Source organism: Canis lupus, chromosome 9, assembly GCF_011100685.1.
Source record: "Canis lupus familiaris isolate Mischka breed German Shepherd chromosome 9, alternate assembly UU_Cfam_GSD_1.0, whole genome shotgun sequence".
In the NCBI taxonomy this organism is placed as follows: Eukaryota; Metazoa; Chordata; class Mammalia; order Carnivora; family Canidae; genus Canis; species Canis lupus.
Window position 1 is genome coordinate 40,599,385 of NC_049230.1, and position 26,828 is coordinate 40,626,212.

The following is a 26,828-nucleotide window of genomic DNA, read 5'->3' on the forward strand; positions in this document are numbered from 1 at the left end:
TGATCCAAGTCACTTCCCTTTACTCTCATTCATTATTAACGATGACACAATGCCTGTCCTTTACCAGAGGTGCACTTATAATACTAGATACTAGGAAAGCCTGCAGGCATTTGGGAAATAAGAGGAGGACCACAGGAGGACCTAACCATGTATCTTAGTAATGGAGATCCCCCTGGGCGTCGATGAAGTCTTTCTACTTGGACGTCCAAGAGGGCAGCTCCAGTTCTACAACTGTTAAACTTCCTAAATGTGTCACAGACTTCAAATATTTCCGAGTTTGCATAAATGCTAGATTCTGATTTGGGGGTGAAGGGGAGTAGTAATGAATTCATAGCTATGGACTTTATTGCAAAAGTCCTAAGTCTAGGAGGTCTGAGAAAGCAGAGATCCTGTTAAGTGAGCACTGAAAGAATGTCCCAAAGTTCATTACTTTACTACTGCAGTGAGACTGGATCTTTAACACCAACACTTCTACATGTTTAGTGTCCTTAAAGTCCTATATGAACAGCTGAGGATTGAGAGCATGAACTTGGGAACCATAATGTGAATCCATCTATGCCATAAGGTACCCACAAGTCCCTAGACTTCTCTAAGCTTTCCCCTTGTGTAAATATGGGCATATTATACCATTTCATACCAAGTAGATGTGCATTAAGTGAGGATAATCTGTTGAAAATGCCTCATCCTGTGCCCAGCACATACTAAGTAATAAATGGTCTTCACAGTTACCTTATCACCCATAAACATCTCATGAAGTTATCAGAAGAATGAGAATCTAGTAAGTGGGAAAACCAGAAAAATGAAGGGGGAAGTGATAGGAGGCCAAAGGCAAAGCTAGCTGAACAGCTTTTGGCTGTCCAGAGAGCTTGCCTGTACGCTCTAGTAGAGCCTGAAACTGATGGCAGGAGGGGGAGTGAGGGGGGATGCGCACTGGGGCTCAGACAGGGTCCTGATGTGTCCCTCAGGGAAGTTAGTATCCACATGTGAAAGAGAAGTGAGTTCTTTGGTCCTTTAGACTGAGCTGTACTCTCAAGTTTGTTCTGGGATAACTTCTGCAGCTTTTAAAAATGTTTTTACATGGCCTACAGGAATCTGATGAGACATAACATTATGGGAAACAGCTCCCAGGCTGAATTTAACAACGTGGTTTAATCCCTGGATGAAACTGAATGGTTTATCAATGGCAAAACCACATATGCTGCCAATGGTTTAGAAATGGTTTAGAGAAGCTGGAGAAAACAATTCACTTTCTCAGACTTCATCCATTCAAAGCCCATTCGATTGTGAAGCTTCCTAACACTACACTTTACCATGTACGCCCCTCTTGTTTTCCCCTTCTTTTACCCTGAGAACATTCCTATCACTTCCTCAAGATCCGGGTGTTGACTGCCCCTAAAAAGGCATAAAGGGTAGGCTACTGGGGTAAAGAAGGAAGTTCCTAGATGTTTCAAAGAAGAGCATTCCAATAATAGTAGTCAAGCTATTAATCTCTCGTCAGAGTATAGTGTGAGAGTAGAAGGGGAAGACAGGGCATCCACCAGGACAGCTGGCACAAAAATTCTTGACCTGAATCCACAGATGAGTTTTCTTATTTACAGATCACCTTCCCCTAGACATTGTACACAGAATTGTCTGTGCATTTTTAAAGCAAGAGAAAAACATAGCTTTCATCAACCATTCAAAAGAGTTCAGTGATTCTAGAAGGATTAAGAACCACTGAGCTACCAGCACCAGGACCAAGTACCAGGTCCCGGAGCTGTGCTGTACACACATCAGCACCACTGTGGTCCACCGCCTCCCACCTCCCCAATCCAGACAGAGATAAAACAGGCTCCAATAGCCCTTCAGGTCACTTCCTGAATAACGGATGGCTTAAAAAAAATCTTTAATGGAATCTGTGTTCAAATAATATGTTACAACAAAAATATACAGAATGTACACAATACAAAAATATTTAGAAACAAACATTGCAGCTTGTGTTTCCTTTTGTTTCCCACTTACTCAAGTCCTTGGAGGGAGGGGGAATTCAGCCTTGGGCACTGTTTTTTAAGGCAGAGGAGTATTGGTGCTTTCCAGCCGGCGCTGGGAGCAACATGAAGGATGCCAGGAAAAGGCTACCCCTGCACCCAGGAATCTGCATTATTTGCAAATGAAACTGGACCCTGGGCGGGAAGGGGAAGATCTGGGTTTGGTGAGCAATGACTCCCCTAATCCTCTGGGCAAGAATGGTCCTCGTAGAAATTGAGAATCCTATTAGCTGGCAAAAACGCCTCATTAGGGAGCTTTTCCTAATTAAAAAAATGAATGATTAATGGTATCATTAAAGCCAAATTTCTCCTTTGAAGATTTGTTTTCCCTTCCCTAGTTTCTGTGATTCCTCTTCCATTTAATGAGTGTGCAAATCTATGGCTGCTGTTGGGGGAATCCCTAGTTTTCAATTTCTGCATCCTACAGATGCAAGGCCAGCCACCCTCCACAGCCCCAAGAGGCACACCGGACCAGTGGCTGTACCAGACCAGGAAGGAGGGATGATGGGGGCATGCTGCTGGCAGGGTACTGGGGGTGAGGGCACACGGACTGGCCAAAGAGAAAGCCAGACGCCAAAAAAGAAAACTTTCTTATCAGACAATCTCTGGGTCTGGTTTTGGAGACCTGGGTTATGTAGAATGACTGTGGACCCCACTGGTGGCCCTGCCTGGAGCTGACAGCTGGGCGAGGGTGGGGAGGTGCGTGTTAAGCAGACCAAAGAACTTTTGGGTTACTTTTGGACACTGCTGACAGGGAATAGCTGGGGCTGGTGACCTGAGGTTAGAGGAGGCTCCCTTGCTGCAGCTCAGACAAGAGGGCAAATGAGATTTTCGCCCCAGGCAGTCCTTCTTGGTAGCAAGCTCCCATCTGCAGCCCTGGGTGTTTCTCTGAGGGCTTTCTAGAGTCTTCTAGCTCACCGTCTTCTCACCCCTGCGAGAGGGAGACTCCTCTTCAGGCCACACGGGATGAAGGCAGGGGTGACCTTCCACTCCAGCAGGGCAGACCTGCCTCCCAGTAAGGCACCAGCTGCTTCTGCTCCTCCAGGGAGAGACAGCACCACTTGGGTTTAGGGGGCTGCAGCCCATGGCCAAGGCCCTCCTCGCCATGCTTACCCAAGTCCTCTCAGCCCCCAAGTCCAACTTGGTCTCCTCTCTGAGGAAGCGGACCCTTCCAGCTACACCCTCCTCTCAGTAAGGCAGAGACGGGCTGGTAGGACACAGACAAAATGCCTCAGGGTGACGCCACTCAGCCACCGACCTGGGCCTGAGCCAACTCGGCCTGGCAGTCCTTAGTACTGTGCTGGCATGAGTCCAGCATGACCTCAGGAAATGTGGGGACCAGGACAATCTATTTAGCTTTGGGCAAAGACAGGGAAAGGCTCAGCGTAGTTTGGGGCTGAATGGAGAACTGCCCATTTACCTGTGATCACCAAGGACAGGAAGCCACAGTGCCAAGACCCCTCACTGCCTGGCCCAGTTGACTTCAGATGAAGCCCCTGCCCTCGCCCCTGCAGATCCAGTCCCTCTGCCTCCCAGGCTGGAGTTCTTCATCTTTCTGGGTGGTCAGGGGTTGGGAATTCCAAGAGCAGTATAAAGGGAATCACATAGTTTGTCAAAGGCCATCCTACCCCCACTTTCTCTTCAAGGCCTCATCAGGCCCTGCTCGGGAGTCATTCCTTGAGCTTGGTTGTCCCACTAGTACAACGGGGGTGGGGATGAGCTTGACAATAGCCAAGTTGCCTCCACGCTCTGAGCACCTGAGTCTATGGGCTGCCCTCACTTCTGACCCTCACCCAAATACCCAACAATCCTCCAGAAGCAGCTTTCTTCTAAGCTAGAATTTCTTTTACTGCAGCCTCCTGTTCCCCCCCTACTCAATGGACACACAGCTTCCATATTCCTGCCCTAGCCTCTCTTACACCCCCTAAAGCCTTTCCCTTCTATGGATAACTGAACAGAAGCTCCTCGAGTGTGAAGGTCATTCCAGAGGGAAACAAGAACAGAACTTGGCAAAAGCCAATTGCAGCATCCTGGTGGTCCCTGGGAGGGCCCAAGGTGTCTCTCCACCCCAACCCCCCCACCCCGCACTGGTCAGTGGCTCTCAGAGAGATACCTGGAAAGGATGAGGAAGAGGAAAGAAGGGGCTGGGTTTGCTGAAAGCAAGATCCTCAGGAGTCATGCCCTCCCACCTCTCGGTGCCTTTGCCCCTCTCATGCAGACCCCTGCATACATTCCCACGCCCCCCACAGGCTTCCTCCGCAGCCTCTGACTGCACGCACAGTGTTTTTCCTTCCCTCACATTCCCTCACCTCACATTCTTTCCACACCATCTCCTACCATCACACGGCGTCCTCACCCACCACATAGACACACACACACACACATATCCCCATGACCAAAGGAAAGGCAGAGCAGGACACTGTAGGGGAGGGCAACGGAAGAGAAGGAAAGGCTCTGAGAACAAGGCAGGGCACGGGATGCTGGGCACCAATGTGAGATTCTGGGGGACAGGAAAGGAGAAGTCCAAAGTTGGTACTGGGCATTCCCTAGGCTGAGCTTAGGATGAAGTGTATTCCCTCCTGCTGGGGTTTCTCTCGCTGGATACCCCCAGGGCAAGAGGGAGGCCTGGAGTTATAGCATCTCCCTCCTCTTCCCGCCTAGGCACTAGAGGCCATGCCCCAGTGCCCACCACCAGGAGGGCACCCTGGGCTCCCCTACACCATGTCCTCTGCCACGCTCTCTTCTACTCCAGATCTCCAAACCCAACAGCTGTAGAGCAAACATTTCCTGGCCTGTAACTGTACTGCTGGGCTGGACAAGGGCCTGCTTGCCATCTCAGGGTGAGGGTGAGGGAAGAGGCCATTGCTCAATCCGTAACAAAGGAGGCATCGCCTGAACACACGGAATGAGCCCAGCCCAAGGGGAGCGCTGCTTTCACCGCCCCCCAGGCCTTTGCACTGGCCGGATGTGCTCAGAACAGTCTAGAAAAACAATGGTAACCACATCCAACTCATCCAGCAGGTGCCTTTCAGAAAAGAAGCTCCATTGTCCAAACCTGAATGCACATATCACAGGGGCCCAGCATCGCGTGCTGTCCTCCCTGCCTCATGGAGCTGGTGCTGAGAACGTCCACGCTTCTTTCTCCTGCTGCTTGTCCCTCCGCTCCCTGACCTCGGTCCCCTGGTGCCTTAAGGAGGTGGTGGCAGCTTTAAGTCCAGCAGGGTGTAGGCGAAGATGTTCCAGAAGACAGCGAACAGCACAAACACTGTGTACATGGCCACAAAAATCCACCACAGCGACTGGTCCTGCAGCCTCTGCTCGTAGTTCCTCAAAACTACCACGCCCAGGGTGATGCCCACAGCCACACCGCCCAGGTGCGCCACGAAGCTCGGGTGAGGGCATGGGGGGTAGGCGGATGGGTGGAAGCGGAGCCACACGGCCCGCCCAAACTCCATGCTCACTGCAAGAGGAGGAGGCAAAGAGAAGTCACAGGAGGACCACTAGGCAGGGGCTGGGGGGAGGCCTTGCACTCCAGCCATCCACCCGGCCATCTACTTACACATCCGTCCGTGAATTCGTTCACTACCCATTAGGTCGAGCACGTTTGTTCTCTGCACTGGAGATACAGGAGTGAGGGACAGACAAACCCTGTTCCCCCAGGGCTTACGGATGTGGCAATCGGCCAGCATTGATTACACATTCCCTCTAATGAGAGAATTCCAGTAAAAAGAAAAAATTCTATGGGGAGTAAAAAACAGGTAATTCTAAATCAATACTGGGTATAAGGAAGGGGATTCTTTAGTTTGGGGAATCAGGCAAGATCTCCTTAGAGATGCAAAATTTGAGCAGAGATGTGACTGTCAAGAGAAGGCCCTGAGAAGAGCATTCCAGGCAGAGTGGATAACTTGTGCACAAACCCAAAGACCCTCGCGGCCCTGCGTTCATGAGTCCAGGAGACTTCGTTTCCCCATCTGTAGAGTACCAGGCTGCACTGCTGGAACGTTAATAACTTCAATAGCTGCTAGCACTTTACAGTTTCTAAAAGTGTTTTCATGTCTTATTTCGAAAACCTTAGGAAACCCTCAGAACCAGTGCTTTTGCGTTTGGAAAGAAGGGATGGGGGAAGAAATGGGCAAAGAAAGAATGGGAATACCCAGCCCCAACAAAGCACTGGCATTCTCTCCTAACAGATGCTAAAATGCCCCCATCCCATTCTTTTTTTTTAAGAATGTATTTATTTATTCATGAGAGACACACAGAGAGAAGAAGAAACACAGGCAGAGGGAGAAGCAGGCTCCCTGTAGGGAGCCCAACGTGGGACATGATTCTAGGAACCTGGGATCATGTCCTGAGCCGAAGGCAGACACTCAACCACTGAGCCACCCAGGTGTCCCATTCTCCAGTTCATTTTTCTTGCATGAATTTGCTGGGTTGGCCAATCCACTGGGATGTACTCTCTCAAAAGGACAGGTGCTGAGCAACAGCCATTTCACTGCCTACCACCAAAGAATACTGACAGTCATCGTTATTCCCATTTTTCAGATGAGGAAGCCAAGGCACATTTGACGATGGATAGAAAGTCCTGCGCAGGGACTTTTGTACTTGTTCAGTTACCACTTAATTATCCAGCATGCCTCTCGCCACCTTCACCACCCAGAGATGCCTGCACCTCCATTCCCCTGGGGATTGTCGGGTCTTCTGGCCCAGGCCCTGCAAGTCTAAGAATGACCGATAGATGGCGGAAGAGGAGCAGCCGGGGACCAAAACTGAATCCTTCCCAGAGCCCTCCCTGAGCTCCAGGGGCGTCTTCCTGCCTTTGCTTAGCAAGCCCTGGGTACCTTAAAGGAGGTCTGAAAGACTTTGGTCTCCTGCTCCAAAACAGCATTTTTAGGTTTTATGATGTTTTGAGTTGGGTTTTTTGAAACATCAGGACTCAGCCTTCTCCTCCCTTCCTTGCACACAAACAGACCCAGAGTCTGAGCAGACAGGGAAGCTATGCTCACCCCACCCCCACTCCACGGTGCCCCACTGTCCCCCACTGCCTTGATTCAAAGAGTCTGTGGGCCTTAGGGCAAGGAATGTGGAAGTGGACAGAAGTGCAGTCCACATAGGTAGGCCCATCCTCCCGCCCATGTCTATTCTGACTCTTCTTCCCCACGTAGCAGGCAGTTCCAGGCAGACAGCCCAGGGTGCTCCTGCCCCAGGCTGCCTACAGTGTGGGCATTAGAAACAACAGAGGCCGGCTCTCAATTCTGCCCCCATCACCTCCAGCTGGATGGCTGTGGGCAGGGGCCATGAGCTCCAGTGGCTACCTATAAATAAAGCCTTAGAAAAAATAGACTTTTCAGGTCACCTGGGTGGCTCAGTGATTGTCTGCATTCAGCTCAGGTCATGATCCAGGCCTGGGTCCTGGGATCGAATCCCTCATCAGGCTCCCTGCAGGGAACCGGCTTCTCCCCCTGCCTGTGTCTCTGCCTCTCTCTCTCTGTACCTCTCATGAGTAAATAAATAAAATCCTTTAAAAAAAAAATAGCCTCTTCACAGCCATGTTCTGAGGGCTGAATGAGAGACCATGTGTCCCCTCTTCTCTCTGCCTCCATCACTTCCGTTCAGATTCTTACCTCTTTCCGCCTCAGAATGAGCCTCTCATAACACCCCTACTTTGTCACACACTATTGACATGTTTCCCTTTTTATTTTGACCACAAATGCCTCAAGGGCAGGGATTTGCCATCTTTCTACCCTTCAGGCCTGATGCAAGCAAGGCTCTATTCCACCCAGTTTGCCCTGTCAGTACTTACTACAGATCAAGGCCACAGCCATTCGCAGCAGCTTGAATTGACACTTCATGCCTGACCAGTTCTAGGGAAAAAGGAGAAAGTTTCATTAGTTCCAGATCTGACCACTCCTCTACAGATGTACCTCACTTAAGAAAATCTAACATTAAAAAAAGTTATCTCAGGGGTGCCTGGTGGCTCACTTAGTTAAGGCATCTGACTCTTGGCTTTAGAGCTCAGTTCATATTCATAATCTCAACGGTCTTGAGTTCAAGGCCCTAGTCCAGGCTCAGGGCTCAGAGGGGGTCTACTTAAAGATTCTCTCCCTTGGCCCCTCTCCAACTTGCACTTGTGCTCTTTCTCTTGTGCTCTCAAATTAAATAAATAAATAAATCTTTTAAAAAATAATCATCTCCATTAAGTCTTGAATGAGGCAGCTGTGGTTTGGTTGTAGATCACACCAGCATGAGATTTCAGGCAATGGTAAATTTATTACTGTCATGAAAGCACTTGAGCTGTACTATAGGAGAAAAAGAATACAGATCTAGGGAGATGAGGTCCCTGTCCTCTCTACATGGGCAGATAACAGCCAAGAGCTGTATCAACTGCTGGGGTCCCACGGTTGCAGAAGGGATGCAGGACAGCAAGCCAAGCAAAGTCAAAGCAGAATGGTCAGGATGATAAAAGAAACCAAAATCCCACATATGAGAAATGGATGGAGAGAAGAGCCCGGGGTCAAGTTCACTGTTGTCAAGTATCAAATGAGTCACTGTAAGGACAGGCATATTCAGTATAACCTGTAAGCGGAAGACTCAATGGATGAAAACTTCAGGGATTTTTTTTAAAGCTCCGGACCTTTCTATTTCTAATAAGTAGAGCTGTCCAAACATGAAATGTGCCATCATGGGGGATCGCGAGTCTCCCATCACTGAGAGGTTCAAACAGGGGCTTGACATCACTTGGAGGGGATGCTCTACAGAATCAGGCGTTGGAAAAGAGGGGGGAGCCAGATGGCCTTCAAACAAATCCCTTTTTCCCCTGAGAATCTCAGAACACTCTGAACCTCCACAGCAGATAAACAGAGTATAATTATTCACCTTACAAAAGGATTTTTCACTTTACAAAAGACTTCGCCACAGGGTTCCTTTGAGGGGCTCTCCTGCAGCACATTCAAAGCACCATTCCATTTATCCAGATACACGCATGCACAGAAACGAGTCTGGAATCTGCCTGGAACACATCAGCCCTAGGGAAGGAGGCCACTGCGTACAGCCAGGGGCTCCTGTCCCCTCCCACCCAACCCACTCGGTCTTTGCTGCCTGGCCCAGGCCCAGCTGAGGGCGGCACATCTCGTACTTCTTTGATGTTGAGAGAACACATGTGTTAAATGTTACCGGGGCCCTGAGCCCTGGCACATACAGTAACATTTATGGAAGCTTCAGTGGAGCAAGCAAGAGAAGACACAGGGCAACTGCCAAAAAGTTGGTGAAATCTTGCAGAAGACATTCAGCATCCTGCCCGTCGCCTCCTATTCCCCCCTTACTCGTCACTGACCGGCAAGCCCTCTTCATCAAAGGTGAGGTGAGCAACACACAGCCCCTCTGCAGGTGGGGAAGTCTCAGCTTTGCTTGCTGATGTGTTCTCTGCTAAGAAGCAGATGACAGGCAATGTTTGTCACCTGCTGGTGGCTGTCCACAGCGAAGGCCCGCTGGAAGACAGGGAACAAAACAGGAATTGGTGCTTTCCACTGGACCTGGTAACCCAGTCTAACCCAGCTTGGCCAACTGATGGTGGGCAGCCCCCCTGCTCCTCTGGAATGAAACCCTAGGATGGGCAGGTACTTGGGAGGCACCTGACAGACCATCTCCTCTCAAAGGGAGACACCCACTACCAAGCGGCTGACAAAATGGCCCTCCCACCTTTGTGACACTCCTGGAGCAGCCCTGGGAAGGGGCTCTAACCACTAAAAAATTCTTCCTGCTCTTGTCCAGCCAGGCTTTGTCTCCTTGCGATGTCCACGGATGGATCCTATTTCTCCCCTATTAGGGGAGTGACACCCATGTCCATAGCAGCATTATTCACAACCACCAAAAAAAATAGAAGCAAACCAGTGTCCATAGATGGATGAATGGAGATACAAGGGAATGTTAAAAGGAAGGAAATTCTGACATAATGAATGAACCTTGAAGACATTATGCTAAGTGAAATAAGCCAGTCTCTAAAGGACAAATATTGTCTGTATGAGTCCACTTCTATGAGCCACCTAGAGTGGTGGAACCCATAGAGACAGCAAATACAATGGTGCTTGCCAGAGGCTAGGAGAGGCAGTTGTTTAATAGATAAATAGTTTCACTTCTGCAGGATGAGGAGTTCTAGATATAGATGGTAGTGATGACTGCCCAACATTGAGAATATACTTGACAAGGGACGCCTGGGTGGCTCAGCGGTTGGGAGTCTGCCTTCAGCTCAGGGCATGATCCTGGGGTCCTGGGATTGAGTCCCACATCCAGCTCCCTGCATGGAGCCTGCTTCTCCCTCCGCCTGTGTCTGTGCCTCTCTCTGTGTATCTCTCATGAATAACAAATAAAATCTTTAAAAAGAGAGAGAGAGAGAGAGAGAGAGAGAATACTTGACACTAAACTGCATAATAAAAATGGTAAAATTTTATGCTATGTATATTTCACTCCCCCCAAAAAAGTGATACAGAACACTTCCAATATTCCTTTTCCTCAAAAAAACCCTCTGAATGAGTAGCTTACTTAAAAAGACAGCATCTCTTTCACTGTGTTCTGAGTGATACTATCAGGCCAAGTCAGTCTAGAATATATTGGCCGCGCTGTCCTTCAGCTGAGCTCCATGTTCCCTTTAGGCCCTATCTGGGGCCTGTCTTCAAAAGCACCATCCATAGTTTTGGTCTGGCAAGGCCACTGGTGAGGTGGCTGAGAACTCCTTTCTGGCTAGTGTCTTCATTTGTAAATCTGGGGTAACAAGAGTGCCTATCTCAATTACCTACCTCGCTGGATTGTGAAGGGAAAATGAATTCAAATGCGTAAAGCGCTAAGAACATTGCCTGGCATGTGGTAAGCATCTAGGAAATGTTTGATATTATCAGTCAGGCCTGAGACAAAGGTAGTGGGTTTGGCCTGCACAGCATCTTTAAAACTCCTGAATGACCTTGAACTACTAGCCGGGCAGTCTCTCCAGGCCAGCTCCCTTAATAATCGCTGCCTGGCCCCTGAAGGCACTGGAGTTGGCCAGGTAGATCCAGTCACATCTCCACCCTAAACTTTAGGGAAGAAGAAACTGAGAGTCCACAAGGGGGGCTGGCTCAAGGTCATAGTAAATTAACGTTGAGAGCAATAGGGCCCTCAGGTCTAGGGGTCTGTCTCTTCCTGCTGGCGGCTCCAAGTGCCCCCAAAGCTAAGTGAACGTGGTCAATGCCTCCCAGTAGCTGAAGGGTTAAACTACAGTCACCCCATCCCACACCAGCTGCTTCATTTTCCCCGACCCATTATTCCCTCCAATAAAATGAACCGCAGTGAAACAACAGGAGAAATGAAAAAAGAATCTCCCCACAGCTAGCACTGCTGCTATAAATGTGGAAGCGCCTGTGGCCCCAGGGAACACACATCTTTTGCAGCATCTCCGAGGGGTGAGAAAGAACCCACCCTCAGCAAACAAGGCAGTGACCGGTCCCCTCAGCAGTTTGGCAGCTTGTTCACCCAACCAGTTAAGAGCTCAAAGCTGAAATCCAGGCTGGATCTCGATGGCTTTATGTATCCTGGTCAAAACGACTTCAAGAAAACCCAGCACAAGGGAAGGAAAAGCATGACACAGATAAATTAGGGAGCCATTATTTGTCCTACGAAAGGACTTTTATTAATAAAATGAGCCTTACAACAAAGAGACCTCTGGTGTCTTCTAGATAACAATCTTTCTTTGTGCTTTGACAATATGGTCCTGTTGCAAAAACTGAGATCTCAAACACTTTAGGGAAATATCTATTGTATGGAGCAAAGTGTAAGTAAATATTTTGTATATTTAATAATGGAACTCTGGCCTGTGGGCCCCAGCAAAAAGCAATTAATAAATTATTCAATTATGTATATCTTAATACTTCTGGCATTTTTTTTTAAAGATTTTATTTATTCATTCATGAGAGGCAGAGAGAGAGAGAGGCAGAGGGAGAGGCAGGTTCCACACAGGGAGCCCGATGTGGGACTCGATCCCAGGACTCCAGGATCACACCCTGAGCCGAAGGCAGGTGCTAAACCTGCTGAGCCACCCAGGGATCCCCATACTTCTGGCATTTAAACTAACAAGTCTTGATTGCAGGTCTTCTATGCCATCAGTTTTTTTGTTGCAAATTTTTAAAAAAGATTTTATTTATTTATTCATGAGAGACACAGAGAGGCAGAGACACAGGCAGAGGGAGAAGCAGGTTCCATGCAGGGAGCCCGACGTGGGTCTCGATCCCGGGACTGCGGGATCACGCCGAGTCGAAAGCAGATGCTCAACCACTGAGCCACTCAGGCATCCCTGTTGCAATATTTTCTGAATTTAATCCCTTGATGTAAACTGCAAGTTTTTTGGAACTCAGTTTGATTTTTTATTTTTGCCTTTTTTCCTTAAGATTTTAGTTTTAAGTAATCTCTACACAACGTGGGCCTTGAACTCACAAACCAGAGATCAGGGGTGGCATGTTCCATCAACCAAGCCAGCCAGCCAGGCACCCATGGAACTGAGTGTTTTTGTGAAAAATAAGACATGTTTTCATTTCAGGCAGAATCTTTCACTTAAACAGACAACCTGAAAACAGAAGTGTTCAACACTTTTCTATTTTGTATCCAAAGTAAAAAGAACATATTTCCTAATTGTTCTCTGTAGATAACAGACAAAAATGGGTATAAATAAAAAAAAAATTACATGTATTCAAGGATACAAACACACACACATACACACGCACACTCATGTGCATACACATAAACACACATACACACATGGAATTTCACAGCTGTGTGGTGATTTGCCACATGGAAAGCATTTTCCCATCCATCCTTTTTTTAATATTTTATTTATTTATTCATGAGGGACAGAGAGAGAGAGAGGCTGAGACACAGGCAGAGGGAGAAGCAGGCCCCTCGCAGGGAACCTATGCAGGACTCCATCCTGGGACTCCAGGATCAAGCCCTGGGCCAAAGGCAGATGCTCAACCGCTGAGCCACCCAGGAGTCCCTCCATCCATCCTTTTCATGTCTTTCTCACAAGTACCTTGTGAAGAACGGGTTACAGATGAGGGAGCAGAGAAGTGAGAAGTAAAGGAGCTCATGGCTCTTAAGATGGTGACACCAGGACTCAAATCCACATTTTCTGACTGTTATGGTTCTTTCTTCTGTCTGTTCTGACAAGGCGCTTTATTGTGCGCATGTGTGCACACATGCACACACATATACACACATAGACCAAATCTTCATTTGGGGATTTAAAATACTAGTATATATATAAAAAAAAATACTAGTATATCTGGGGCACCTGGGTGGCTCAGTCAGCTAAGCATCTGCCTTCGGCTCAGGTCAAGATCCCAGGGTCCTGGGATCAAACCCCACATCCAGCTCTCTGCTCAGCGGGGAGTCTGCTTCTCCCTCTGCTCATGCTATCTTTCTCTCTGTCTCAAATGAATAAATAAAAATTTTTAAAAAATAAAATACTAGCATATCTATTAGATGGAACCACATGACACTGCCAATTGAGTGCTTCTGGCCCATAGAAATGGCCATCTTATAGCATTGGTCCTAACTCGACTCTGAAGTGCTGGGCACTAAGCTAATTTGGGTAAAGGTGGCCTCTTGTTGAAAGGAAATCAACTTTTCTGATAAGAAAATGAGATGTTTTGTTCTGTTTTGTTTTGTTTTTTTCCACCATCAAATAAGCACCACACAACTTCTAGGGAAAGGCAACCCTATGTCACGCTCTGGAGACTATAAAGTTCCCAGTTGGCCAGGGAAAGCTGTGTTCTTCTAGAAGGACAATGGGCTCTTGGACAGGACTGCTCATCTCCACCACCACAGGTCATGGGCTACTTGCCAGAAAGAAGTGCGAACTGGAACAAGACTACTTTCATACCTCCCTCCTCAACTGCCATGTCCCACCCTGTCATTCTGGGGGTGCTCTGTCCTCACCATGGGAACTTCTGGGGCCTCGGGGCCATTGCCCATGCTGTGGGGAAGGGGGTGGGAACAGGGCATCTCTATGAACTCCAGTTTGTTTCTTCTTACCCTGTTCTCCCCTCATCCCCTCACACACATACACATCTTGAGGGGGAAGGAGGGTTTGTTAGCATTTCCCAGTCCCCTACAGAAAGGAACTGGGGCAGGGGGAGGGGGAGCAGCGGAGGTGGAATTCAGAGAAAAAGCTGTGTCTGGGGAAAGCTGTGGCACTGATACAGAATGACCCATTTAAAAGGGCTACATGAGGCAGCACTGCGCTGCAGACAGGCTGTGTGTGTGTGTGTGTGTGTGTACGCACGTGTGTAAGCACATGTGCTCACACACTCGCACATCCACACAAAGCCTTTCCACACCTGCTGGGTCTCTCCAAGTGCTCATGTGAAATTGCCAAAATTCAGACAAGTAGCAAGTGTTGATAGTGTCTGTCTGTCCATCCCCCTCTCCCGTCTCCCTACCCCGCACCCACCTTCCTTTCTTTCCCTCTGTCCCTCTCCTGTACGCTCACTTATACTCTCTTTTCTCTCTCTCTCTCTCTCTCTCTCTCAATGCACAAAGGGGACTTCGGTGAAAAGGAAAACGATGGTGCGTTGAGCAGGCAGGTGACGGTGGCAATAATAAAGAAGAAATGGGAGAATTTAGGAACTCCAGACTGTTGTAACAGAGCATTCACACATCTGCCACGTGGGTGAAGACAGTGAGGGAGGAGGAAGGTGAGAACAGGAGGACCGGGTGGGGAGCTACGCCTTTTCTAGAAAGACACACTTCATTCATTCCCTCCTTCCTTCATTCAAAATTTAGTCGGCAGGTGGTGGGGGGGGGGCGGGCACCGGGCTGGCTCAGTCAGCAGAGCTGTGACTTGATCTCGAGGTTGGGAGTTCGAGCCTCAGGTTGGGTGTAAAGATTCCTTAAAATAAAAAAATGTAGTCGGCACCACCTACCATTTGTCCAGTCCTCTGCCGGGTACTGGGGATGAGTCAGACCTGGACCCTGCCTAGAGGGCCCCTCCTTCTAACTGCCTCTAAAACAAGGACTTTGGCCTTTTCTGAGACTATCAAACTAATGACAATTTCTTGCCTTGGAGACTCTGTCTCCATTCTGAGTCCACCCTGGCCTCTTCTGGGAGGAGTAGGGAGTTAACATTTATGTTGAATGGTTATCTTCACTTTATCTCATTTATCACATATCATCCTGTTTCACAGATGTAGAAACTGAGGCACAAAAAAAAAAAAAAAAGAAACTGAGGCACAGCATAGTTAAGTAACTTGCCCAAGATCCTCCTTTAGGAAGTACGTAGCTAGGACTCAGATCTCGGCTGACGAGCTCCAAAGCCTATGCTCTTAACCATTACCCTAGAATGCCTTTCATGAAAAGGCAAAGAGCACAGGAAAGGAACAGCAGTGTCTTGCCACTATGAGAGGTTGGTGTAAGGGAATGACACTTGAATCATTGTCAGGAGCTATGGGTTCAAGTTCCAATTTTGCCACTGGTGATCAAGGATTGTAAATTTTTTTAAAGGTTTTTTTAAGCAGGCTCCATGCCCAGCATGGAATCCAATGTGGAACTTGAATTCATGACCTCAAGATCAAGACTTGAGCTGAAATCAAGTGTTGGATGTTTAGGGGCGTCAGGGTGGCTCAGTTGGTTAAGCATCTGCCTTCAGCTCAGGTCATGATCTCAGGGTCCTGGGATTCAGCCCCGGGATTGAGCCCCACATCGTCGAGCTCCCTACTCAGTGGGAGTCTGCTTCTCTCTCCCCTTCTCCTTCTGCCCCTTGCCCCCACTTGTGCTCTCTCGCTCAAATTAATAAATAAAATCTTTACAAAAAAAAAAAAAAGAGAGAGTTGGATGCTTAACCAACTAAGCCACCCAGGTATCCCTGTCTCCTTTTTTTTTTTTTTAAGTAAGCTCTAGGCCCAAAGTGGGGCTTGAACTCATGTCACCAAGATCAAGTGTTGCATACTCTGCTGAATGAGCCAGCCAAGAGCCTCTATTGTAACATTTTTTAAAGTCTAGTGGGAAAGGGGTAGAATTAGGGAAATGGGTAATTTCATAGTCAAGAAGAAAAAAAAAACATAAATTGTATATGGAAGGGCCCCATCTGAAATAAGCCTGCAGAAAGCAGAGAGCATCTGCAAACTCTAATATTAGCCAGGTCTGCCTGGCATTTATGTGCCTGAGCTGGGGAGTAGATGACTGATGCGCAGGGGGGACGCTAAGATAGGCATGCTGGGACAGGAGGTGCTCACCATCACGATGTTGGCCAGATGGGCAGAGACAAGCGCATACACCCCTCCAGAGGAGCCCACGACCGGTGCAGTCATGTCAGCCACAGACACTGCCAGGGACCCTGGTACAGAGAGATATGCGGAATTCAAGGATGCTGGAGCTTCCTCCCTGCCCCTGCCCCAGGCCCTTGAACCTAGCCTCCATGTCCTCTTCCCTGCATCCCATGTCGTCCTGGAGCCCCCTAGAGGCCTTAACTGATGGCTGGAAGAGCCATTGATTGAAACTTCTCCTTTTATAGGAGACTCAGTGGAGGGGAGGGATAACATGGTGCCACCTCAGGGTTCTGGGCAATACGCAATACTATCAGAGCAGCTGTGATGCATAGGTACCGTGCATCAGACACCGGCCACGTGCTTTACGTACTCTGTCCCATTTAGCTCTTTGAGGAAGACAACAGTGGCCACGCTGCAGAGGTGAGGAGACTGAGCCCAGAGTCACTCAGTAGGAAGAGCAGGAACCAGGATGTAAATCCAGCTTTGTGGACACGAGGCCTGTGCTTTTGGCCTCAACAGCAGCCACTCCCCCAAATGGGTACAGAGGTCAACCTCCATCCTCCATCATCACTCTTGCTGCTCAACTGCGGCATCTAGAAACCTGCTTGGCACCACCTCCAACCTCCCTTCAGCCAAATGAAATCACAACAGGCCAAAAGGATCTCCAGAGTGGGGGTTTCTCTGGAAGAAAAATGTCCTTGAAAAGTCCCAGGGAAGAGAGGGAGAGAGATGATGTCATATCCTCTGGGGGAAAGGAAGGGTGTAGACTCTTGGTCTGGGGGATGACAAACTTTTGTGCTGCGAGGGAGGCTGAGCAGAGAGGAGGGAAATGTATTGTTCTGGTCTCATTTAAGTATGATCAATGCTTTCGCTTCCACGGAAGGACATGGGAGACTAAAAATAACTGGGAGGTAGAGCCTAGGGCCCAGAGGCTGAGAGGTGGCTGGCCCGGGTGAGTGTGCAGAAACCACCACTGGAAAATGCCTGCAGGCTCAGGAGCCAATTAGCTGCTGCCTGGGTGGAGAAGGAGGGTCCGGCAGATGGCCAAACTCTGCAGGTTCTATGGAGGTGGAGGGTCTGCTACATAAGGGGAGGCAGGGCCCAGCCCAAGAGCCAGAGCACCTGACACCCCTGAGCCTGGGGAACCCCCATAACGGCATCCCCCTTCTCTCCCCTACCTGTGCCCTCAGACTTCTCTCAAGGCTCCTTGGCTCACTGAGATCCTTCAAGTAAGAGATCCCAACAGCAAATTCTGGGTCTCAGGGGGATGTGATCTCCCAGGAAAAGGCACTGTTGGGAACTGAGAACTCCCACATCCTTCTCCCCTCCCAGGGTAACTATAAATCTTTCTTCTCTCCTTTCATGCCTTCCCTCTGGCTTTAATTAGGTATTGATCTATTGTCAGATAACTTTCTTTTTTTACTGCCTAGCCAAGGGGTCAGCTGTATATAACAGAAAAAAAAAAATCCCAGGGTGGCAAACCGGCAGGCAGTGGGATCTGCATGACAAAGGATTCCCACGCTCTCCTGGCAGCCAGCGAGGAAGGCTGCATTGCAGGGCTGGCTGCCCAAATGGCTCATTAATTACCGCATGGACAGAGGAAGCCCCAGCCTCCCTGGACTGGCCTCCTTCCTCTCACAGGTCCCTACACACCGGCCCAGCTTCTGCTCCCTCGGCCTCCCCAGTGCGGTGACATCCACCAGTGGCAGAGAGACAGCAGGGAAGCCTGTGCAGTCCAGCTGCCCCACACTGACCTTTCTCTCACCCTACCCATGAATAAGAGTCCTGACCCCAGGATCAGGGGTCAGTTTGGGATTGAGGCAAGAGTCTGGAATGGGGGGTGGGACTGGCTAATCGTGTGACCTTGGGCAAAGCCCCTGAATTGTTTGGGCTTCAGCTTTCACATCTGTCAAATAAAGAGGTCTAAGGCTTTCCAACTTCTGAGCAGCTGAGCAGTGAAACCCTCTTTTCAAAGGAAACTTTACCCACACCCCTACCCTATGGAGCAGAACACAGAGAGCCTATGGCTGAATGGGGGTGGGGTCTGGGGAGTCAAATATGCCTCCCACTGGGGGCACCTCAAGAGTTCCTTTCAGATCAGAGATTCAACAACCTGAGCCTTGGCCTGAGATCCAGGATCTGAGGTTTGGATCCCGGTTCTAGAATCCTGAATGTAACCATCTGGCCCTCCATGTGTGGCAAAGAGATTTTCCCCAAATGGGTGCAGATTAGCCCAGGACTAAAGGAGGTGGGAGACATCAAATATAAGCCTGGGCCTGTGTGCATATCAGTATAGCAATAATGGCCATTCTAGGGCAGGAGGCCTGGGCCAAATAGGATTCCTGACAAGCTGTTTGGAACCTAACCTAACCTTATGGACGACAGTTCCATAAGGCCAGTACAAATTTCCCAGAGGTCCCGGGGGCAGAAGATGGGGACAGAATGGCAAGCTGGAGGGACACACACACCTCTGCACAGCAGTAGGCCAAGACTAGTTCTAGTGGGGGCTATGAACTTTCTCAAAAAAATTCTGGGTCAACCAGCACGCAGATAAATTGGTGACTTTATCATAACACACAGCTGCAAAAATTTTACGCTGAAATATTTAAAGCAGGTGTTTTCCAATGTCTCCCTTAGCCATTAAAAAAAAATCCTAATAAAAATCAGTGGAATATCTACCTTTAAGCAATATAACTTTATTTATGCATGTATTCTTCCATTTGTTCTACAAATATTTGTTGCTTAACATATGCCAATCCCTGTGTTAGGCTCTGGGGAGGCACACATGGTTGATAATCTATATAATCTGTAAGAAAAGCTTGCTGGAGCATTTAAAATGCTGGTTTTCACACACTGGCCTCAAGCATTGGTTAGAAGCATGGGGCAGAGGAAGGGTTTCCACTCACTTCTAGTACTTCTTGATCCTTCTGAGAAAACCAACAAGTCATTTCAGCTCTCTGAACTGCCTCTGAAATGGAGATGACAGGACCCATGTCATAAGACTTGGGGTGAGTATAAGAGGTAACGTATGAGAATCCCCTATTGCAGGTCCAAAGTACCAGATGCACCTGCGCAGAGGTTAGCTGTGCAAACTGTGCTACAAAATCTGACAGACTCGCCTTTGGAATATTTTCACTGGGTGGGACCTAAAGAGTGGAGCCTGATGTTTGTTAAGACCTCAGTTGGTTTCTGACCATAAATTATCTGCACAAAGGAAAAGGCCTGCCTTTGGGTTCTCACTGCACCTGGCAGTAGGCTGAAGCACAGCCTTTGGGGTCAGGCGGCCTGGGTTTGACGCCAGCTCCACCACATACAACTGAGTCTCCTTGGGCAAGTCTCCTGAGGCACTCTACCACTCGGGTTCTGTACCTGTGACAAGTGGAGCGTGCTGGTACCTGCCTTAGGAAGGCAGGCCCTTCCTGACTACCGGGTATCCAGTCAGGATCTGGCTCTCTGTGAATGGGCCCCCCTCTGGACTTGGGATGCACACAGAGTTGAGAGGGAGGAATGGTGCAGGCAGATCGATCAACTTGATCCTAGAGATTAGTGATATGATACATGGTGACCAGAGTGTCCTCTCTGAGTCCCTGCCTCAGATATAAGAGCACAGGTTATTTGCTTTATGATACACAGTCCCTCCCCATTAGTTGGCAAGGCATACTTCTGTTGATGCACCATCCCCCTCTGCACTGGTGTCACTGGGAAGTGACACTGGCACAGCTTCCCCATGGGGTGTCATCTGGTTTGGGTGAGCCCTGAGTCATCTTGAATCTCATTTCTGTCCTCTGGGTTATTGGCACTCCCATCTAAATGACTACTAACTGCAAGCGTTATGAGTGTCTTTCCTGTTCCTTGCCATTAACCATCTGGGTCTCTGAGTATCTAGGTATAGAAAATGGGACTACAAATCTCCAGATGTCAAGACTTGGGGGTGGGGTGCGTGGGTGGCTGAGTACATCTGGCACACAGAGATCCTCATCAGACCTTGGTTCAAGGATGCGGAAGGCACTAAATGCTGGGAGAAGCTCGGGGGAGAGGGGTGCTGTCCAAAGGGGCCAAGTTTTCAACTCTCAGCACACAGAGAAATGAAGGTGTGGGGCTAATCTGCCATGCTGAGGGCTCATGAACTAGCAGACCGGCCTTGCCAAGAGTGGGCAGTCGGGTGGGACCCTTCTCTCTGGGGTTCTTGAAGTCACTTCAGTGGCTCCCAGGGTCCCAGACTGCCTGTTGTTTACAAGGTCAACGGTGCCCTGCTCTCCTGATGACAACTTTAATGCCACTCAGGAAGGATTAAGATCTTACTTAAACATACACACAAAGCTCCCTTGGGCACAGCTGTCAAGGTGAAGAGCTGAGGCAGCAAACCTTGTTAAAGAAAAAAAAAAGCCAGCTATAAAGTTGGAAACATCACGAGGGAGATCCCTCTGTTCAGAAACCCAGTTGGCGCAGACTTTTCCTGCAGAAATGCAGCCTGTGCTCCCCAGCTCACCCCAGCCTACCTCACCCCCATTGGGGAGGAAGAGGGGGAGTCTTGCTGGCTCTAGGGACCCTGCTATCCTCAAGGTCATGGTCTTGGCCAAGTGAGCGGGGTTAGCGGGGCCCCAGTCTCCTTCGGCTGGCACAGGTGCTCACTATCTCTTAGGCCAGACTGGTTCCTGTCAGCAGGGGGTCAGTCAAGAGGACAGGCGCTGGCCTGGCTGCGGAGGCACCTGGCTCCACACATTGGATGTCCCCAAGGGAATCTCACTGTGCCCAGCACAGTTTACATGGCACTCTTATTTTATTCGTCATCTCACTCTACCCTCCTAACACCCTACAGGCAGATCTTATAAGTTCCTTCCTAAAACCTCACGGAGCCAAGAGAGGTTAAGGAATTTCCCTAAGCTCGCACAGGTACAACATGGCAGTGGAAAGACTGAAATGTTGCTCCCCTGGCCATCCTCTGCCTCTCTTTTCAGATGGCAGTCCCCTTTCCTGCCTCCCTGGGAAGGTGGGGAGATTGGCCTGGAGAGCAACCCTAATAGTTAGGAGCCTAGGTATGGAGTCCGGAGTCCCTGGAGGCCTGGGACTTGCCTACTCCCATGGGATCTCCTAGCCGCCCCAGGGAGGTTGACCCCTGTGGATTCAAGGATCACTTGCCTACCTGCCACAACGCCAGCCACGTAGACAAGCCCAATACGGGTTGCTCCGTGCACCATCTCCAAAGGTACCCCCACGAGGAGCTGCAGCACCACATTGAGTCCCAAGTGTTCTATCCTGTACAGAAAGACCACATTCCATCATTCATTCATTCATTCATTCATTCATTCAACAAATACTGCATGCCAAGATGCTGGGGATCCATTAGCGAATTATACCTGCCAACCTGCCCTGGAGGAGCTCCTGGTCTGGGTTGAGGACAGGAATCACAACCATCTTGGAAAGAGTGCACCCTGCCCTGCCTGCCACCTGGGACAGGAACAGTGCAGGGCCTGGACAGTGACTGGTAGTGTCTGTACCTGCCTTAGTAATGGGGGGCTAACCATAGTCAAGATCCAGAAAATGCATCGGTTGACACACAGGAAGCCAAGGCTCAGAGAGGGGCACTGCCTGGCTTTAAGTCACAGAGCCCAGGTTCCTGATGTACAAAATCTGCTCCATCCACCAGGAGACAAGGTAGCTCTGGCTCCCTACTGTACTTGTAAGAGCTATAGATATTTAAAAGAGAAAGACGTTTTCAAAAGAAACACAAGCATATATCTCTTAGAATTTAATAATTCAAAGTTCTCCCTTAAAATCTCATAGGGGAGGCTTCTTCCTGGTGAGAAGGGACCCACTCTACTCCCAACCCCCTGGGGTTGGGTTTTCTTACTCTGTGAATACTTTCCTTTTTATACTATCATATATCTGTGACCAGATCTTGTTGCTAAATGGTATCTAACTGGGTGAGCCTATTACTAGAAAAAATTGTAACTTTACTATTACTGCATCAATGTGTGCTTTCAAGTTTATAAAACACTCTAGCATCCATTACCTCATTTAAATTGATCCTAGAGCACCTGCTTAGCTTCCTGGGGATGTTTAAGTTATAGGGTAACAGGGTACGTCATGAGAGGTCTGGACCCTGGCCTGGGTCACAGCCCCATCCTGGTCTGGAGGGCCAGGCTTGGAAGCAAACTGCTGTGCCACTCAGGTCACGTGGGTACGTGCCTACCCAGGAGGGCACCTGCAATGTAACTCAGACAAATGGTGCTGTCCTGTGAGGTCAAAGCATGGGACGTAGCAGGCAAAGTATCAGCCTGCACTAACCATCTCCTCTGGCTCAGAGTGGAGACATCCCTTAGAAACCACTGACATGTCTCCTCACCCCAAAACCCCTCTCCTGTAAGTGCAGCCAATTAGGGTTTGGCACTTGTGCTGCTTTGGAGGCTCAGCAGGAGGGGAGACTCACAGTGTGGCTCCCTCTCGGCCATTGTGGGTCTTTCTGCTAAGGAATGGGAACCAGAGTGACCCTCTTCCCACTTCCAAACCCAGGGACAGGCACTCCCAGAGCTTTTCCCAGGCTAACAGTGAACCCTTTTGCTTCTCTCTGGAGACACTGCAGAAGACACCACAGAGGCTAGTGTCTACGGACTCTACTTTCCCAACTGAGTGCTTTTACTATGTAAAAAAAGGTCTCTAGCCAAGATCATGCTCTTCAGGGGACTGGGACCTGGGTGGTCACCTGGCCAGCCAGCAGGTCCTTATCGTGGGGTAGGAGGCACCAGTGAGAACCGACTATATTCCAGCCCCAAAAGAAGCCACATATCTACAAACAGAAACTACCAGTATTGCCAAAATTCCTCAAAGACTCTCACCACCTATGGAGACCACCTTGAGAAAAAGGCACTTTCAAGAAATCTATTCTTTATTTCACTTATGGAGCCACTTGCACACACACAGAGTTTATGGACAATGAATTTGGTTGCTAACCACACTTCCCTTTTTGCTTTGGCCACTAGGAACCTCAGAGCAAGCTTATAACCTACATTTATACTGCTCTCACTATGGGCTTAAATTTAGCATTTTCCTCCATCCATTTCCCCTTTCCCATACGCTGACAATAATTAACTCATATATTTTGCTATTAGGTAAATTTCAAGGAGCCACCTCAAATGCTGTGTCCAGAAAGATAAAAAATAATCTAAAACATATATTTCAATCTAGGCTCTCTGGATCTATTTTCCCACAAGGACTCTGGGTGGAGCAAATGAAGGCAGGTACTCACCCAGCATGCATGAAGATGTACGTCAGGTAGCGCCACGCCTGTGCGCGGAGCTGTGGATGATAAACCAGTGAGTTCTTCAGGTATCGCGGATGGGTTACCTGTAGCACAAATTGATCCAGCGACACTCCATTGTAGAGGAAAAAGGCAACCTGGATGAAAACACAGAATGATGAGGGCCTATTACTAGACACAAGACTGCCCACGAGCCCCTCTGGCGCTAATGTTCAGAATCTCTACTGAAAATTGTCACCTTTCCTCCTTAGAGAACGAGGGGCACCCGATGGTCAGTGTGCAGCCTAGCTTTCAATCACCTCACCCCACTTCTGTCTGACTATTTTGTGTTAAGTGGTCACAACATGTTCAGATGGGCCCTGCCCACACCTCCTCGGGGCTAGGCAGGAAGGGTTCCAAGGTTTTAAACTAATTGCAGTGGGTTGCCTAGGTGGCTCAGTCGGTTGAACCTTGGTTTCGGCTCAGGTCATGGTCTCACGGTCCTGGGATCAAGCCCCACATCAGGCCCTGTGCTCTGCAGGGAGTCTGCCTCAGATTCTCTCTCCTTCTCCCTCATGCACTCATGCGTGTGCTCTCTCCCTCCCTTGCTCTCAAATAAATAAATAAAATCTTAAAAAAATAACCTAATCACAGTAATAATTTACATACCATTTGGGGGAAGAGGCAATTCCACATAAGTAGTTTTTTAAAATTGTGACAAAATACACATAACATAAAATTTCCCGTTTCAATCAGTGTTACGTGTACAGCTCAGTGGCATTCAGTTTACTTAGGATGTTGTGCGATCATCACTGGCACCATCCACAGAAGTCTTCTCATCTTGTAAAACTGAAACTCTGACTCCATTAAACACCAACTCCGCCCTCCCCTTTCCCCCAGCCCTGGCAACTGCCATTCTATTTCCTTTCTCTATGAACTTGATTCCCTGGGCACCTCATCTAAGAGGACTCATATGGTGTTTGTCTTTTTGTGGCTGGTTTATTCTACATAGTATCATTCCTCAAGGTGCACTCATGTTACAGCATGTGTCCAAATTTCCTTCTTTTTAAAGACTGAATAATATTCCACTGAATTAAAAAAAATTCCACTGAATATATAGACCACATTTTGTTATCCATTTATCCAACACTTTGGTTGCTTCCATATTTTAGCTATTGTGAATAATGCTCCTATAGAGACGATATACTAATAAATCTCTTTGAGTCCCCGCTTTTGATTCTTTTGGGTATTTACCCAGAAATGGGGTTGCTGGATCACATAGTAGTTCTATGTTTAATTTAAAAAAAAAATTTATTTATTTGAGAGAGCGAGAGAGTGAGAGTGCACATGCATAAGAGAGAGAGAGAGAGAGAGAGAGAGAGAAAAGGAGCAGGAGACACAGAGAGAGAGAGATGGAGAGGGAATCCCAAGCAGACTGTGCTCGATCTTACAACCATGAGATCATGACCTGAGCCAAAACCAAGAGTTGGATGCTTAATTGACTATGCCACCCAGGTGCTGCTCTATGTTTAATTTTCTGAAGAACCTCCACAGTTTCCAGTAATGGCTTCATTTTGCATTCCCATCCACAGTGCACCAGGGTTCCAATACCTCTACCTCCTCACCAATACTCCACATGAGCTGCTTTCGCCCGTGACTGAAGCATATTTGTTTATACCCTAAAAGGGTACTTTTTAAATAGAACTCTTTCTAAAATGCATCATTCAGTGGGCGCCTGGGTGGCTCAGTCAGTTAAGCATCCAACTCTTGATTTCGGCTCCCATCATAGTCTTGGGGTCATGAGATCAAGCCCTGCACTGGGCTTCGTGCTCAGCATGGAGACTGCCTGGGGTTCTTTCTCTCCCTCTCCTTTTGCCCCTCCCCTCATTCTCTCTCTCTCAAACAAATAAATAAATAAAATCTTAAAAAGATAAAATGTATCATTTAGGGGCACCTGGCCAGCTCAGTTGGAAGAGGACATGACTCTTGATGTTGGGGTTGTAAGTTCGAGCCCCACGTTGGGTGAAGAGATTACTTATATAAACTTTAAAAAACATAAAATAAAATGCAGGGCAGCCCTGGTGGCTTGGTGGTTTAGCGCTGCCTTTGGCCCGGGGTGTGATCCTGGAGACCCGGGATCGAGTCCTATGTTGGGCTTCCTGCATGGAGCCTGCTTCTCCCTCTGCCTGTGTCTCTGCCTCTATCTATCTATCTATCTATCTATCTATCTATCTATCTATCTATCTGTCATGGATAAATAAATAAAATCTTTAAAAAATAAAAAATAAAATAAAATAAAATACATCATTCATGTCCCTGTGTTCCTCCTCAGGGTGTATGCATACTCTTTTAAAGCTATCTCAGGGGAACCCTGGGTGGCGCAGCGGTTTAGTGCCTGCCTTTGGCCCAGGGCGCGATCCTGGAGACCCGGGATCGAATCCCACGTCCGGCTCCCGGTGCATGGAGCCTGCTTCTCCCTCTGCCTATGTCTCTGCCTCTCTCTCTCTCTCTCTCTCTCTCTCTGTGACTATCATAAATAAAAAAAAAATAAAATAAAAATAAAGCTATCTCAGGTACTGATCTGGGCTGGTAGCTTCCTACCATGCCCCTTCCATTATCTGTTACAGAACCAGAAAACCAAAAACAAAAGCTTTGAGCTTTCGTACAAATAGTTTGAAATAATTATTTCAGGGGTGCCTGGGTGGCTCAGTCGGTTAAGCATCTGCCTTCGGCTTGGGTCATGATCCCAGGGTTCAGGGATCAAGCCCTACATCAGGCTCCCTACTTAGCAGGGAGTCTGCTTCTCCCTCTCTCTGCTCACACTCTCCCTCTCTGTCTCTCTCAAATAGATAAACAAATAAAATCTTAAAAAAAAAAAGAAAAGATAATCCTTAAAAAATTATTTCAGTATTTTCTTCTAGATTCGTGGTTTGAGTTTATAAGTTGAGGTTTCTGGAAATTTGAAACCAATCTGGACACTCAATCTGGCCTTTCTGGATGACCTTGGACACATTATTTGAATTCTCTGGTCCTTGGTTTCCTTACCTGGAAATAGGGATACCAAGGTGATCATGAGGTTTGAAAGGGGTGAAGTGCAGGAAGAGCCAGCTGGGTGCCTGTTATACACTCAGCAAATGAAGCTATAATTAGTGTGGGGTTAAGGCCTCCTGGGCTGAGCCTGAGAATGGCTCAGGCCCCCCAGCAGGACTCCCTTGGGAAACGCTCTGTCCATCTCACACAATGCGGGTGGCCTGGCAGCAAATACAGCTCCCAAGGCAGCTC

At 48.4% G+C, this 26,828-nt stretch overlaps 1 protein-coding gene across 5 annotated transcripts in view; it reads right to left on the reverse strand.

The window, feature by feature from the left end:
• Positions 1 to 1,849: 1,849 nt before the first annotated feature.
• The window catches only part of RHBDL3 (rhomboid like 3), a 46,933-nt gene continuing 21,954 nt past the window's right edge, over positions 1,850 to 26,828 (reverse strand). For 4 of the 5 annotated variants that reach the window (XM_038548150.1, XM_038548151.1, XM_038548149.1 and 1 more), the window contains 5 exons: positions 23,556 to 23,704; positions 21,453 to 21,565; positions 16,277 to 16,377; positions 7,828 to 7,888; positions 1,850 to 5,487 (listed from right to left, as the gene is read on the reverse strand). In XM_038548150.1, the coding sequence (XP_038404078.1) occupies positions 5,216 to 5,487; positions 7,828 to 7,888; positions 16,277 to 16,377; positions 21,453 to 21,565; positions 23,556 to 23,704 (696 nt within the window). In that variant the 3' untranslated portion in view covers positions 1,850 to 5,215. Of the gene's footprint in view, positions 5,488 to 7,827; positions 7,889 to 9,357; positions 9,512 to 16,276; positions 16,378 to 21,452; positions 21,566 to 23,555; positions 23,705 to 26,828 lie in introns of all 5 variants that reach the window. The other variant, XR_005364685.1, reaches the window with a different exon arrangement.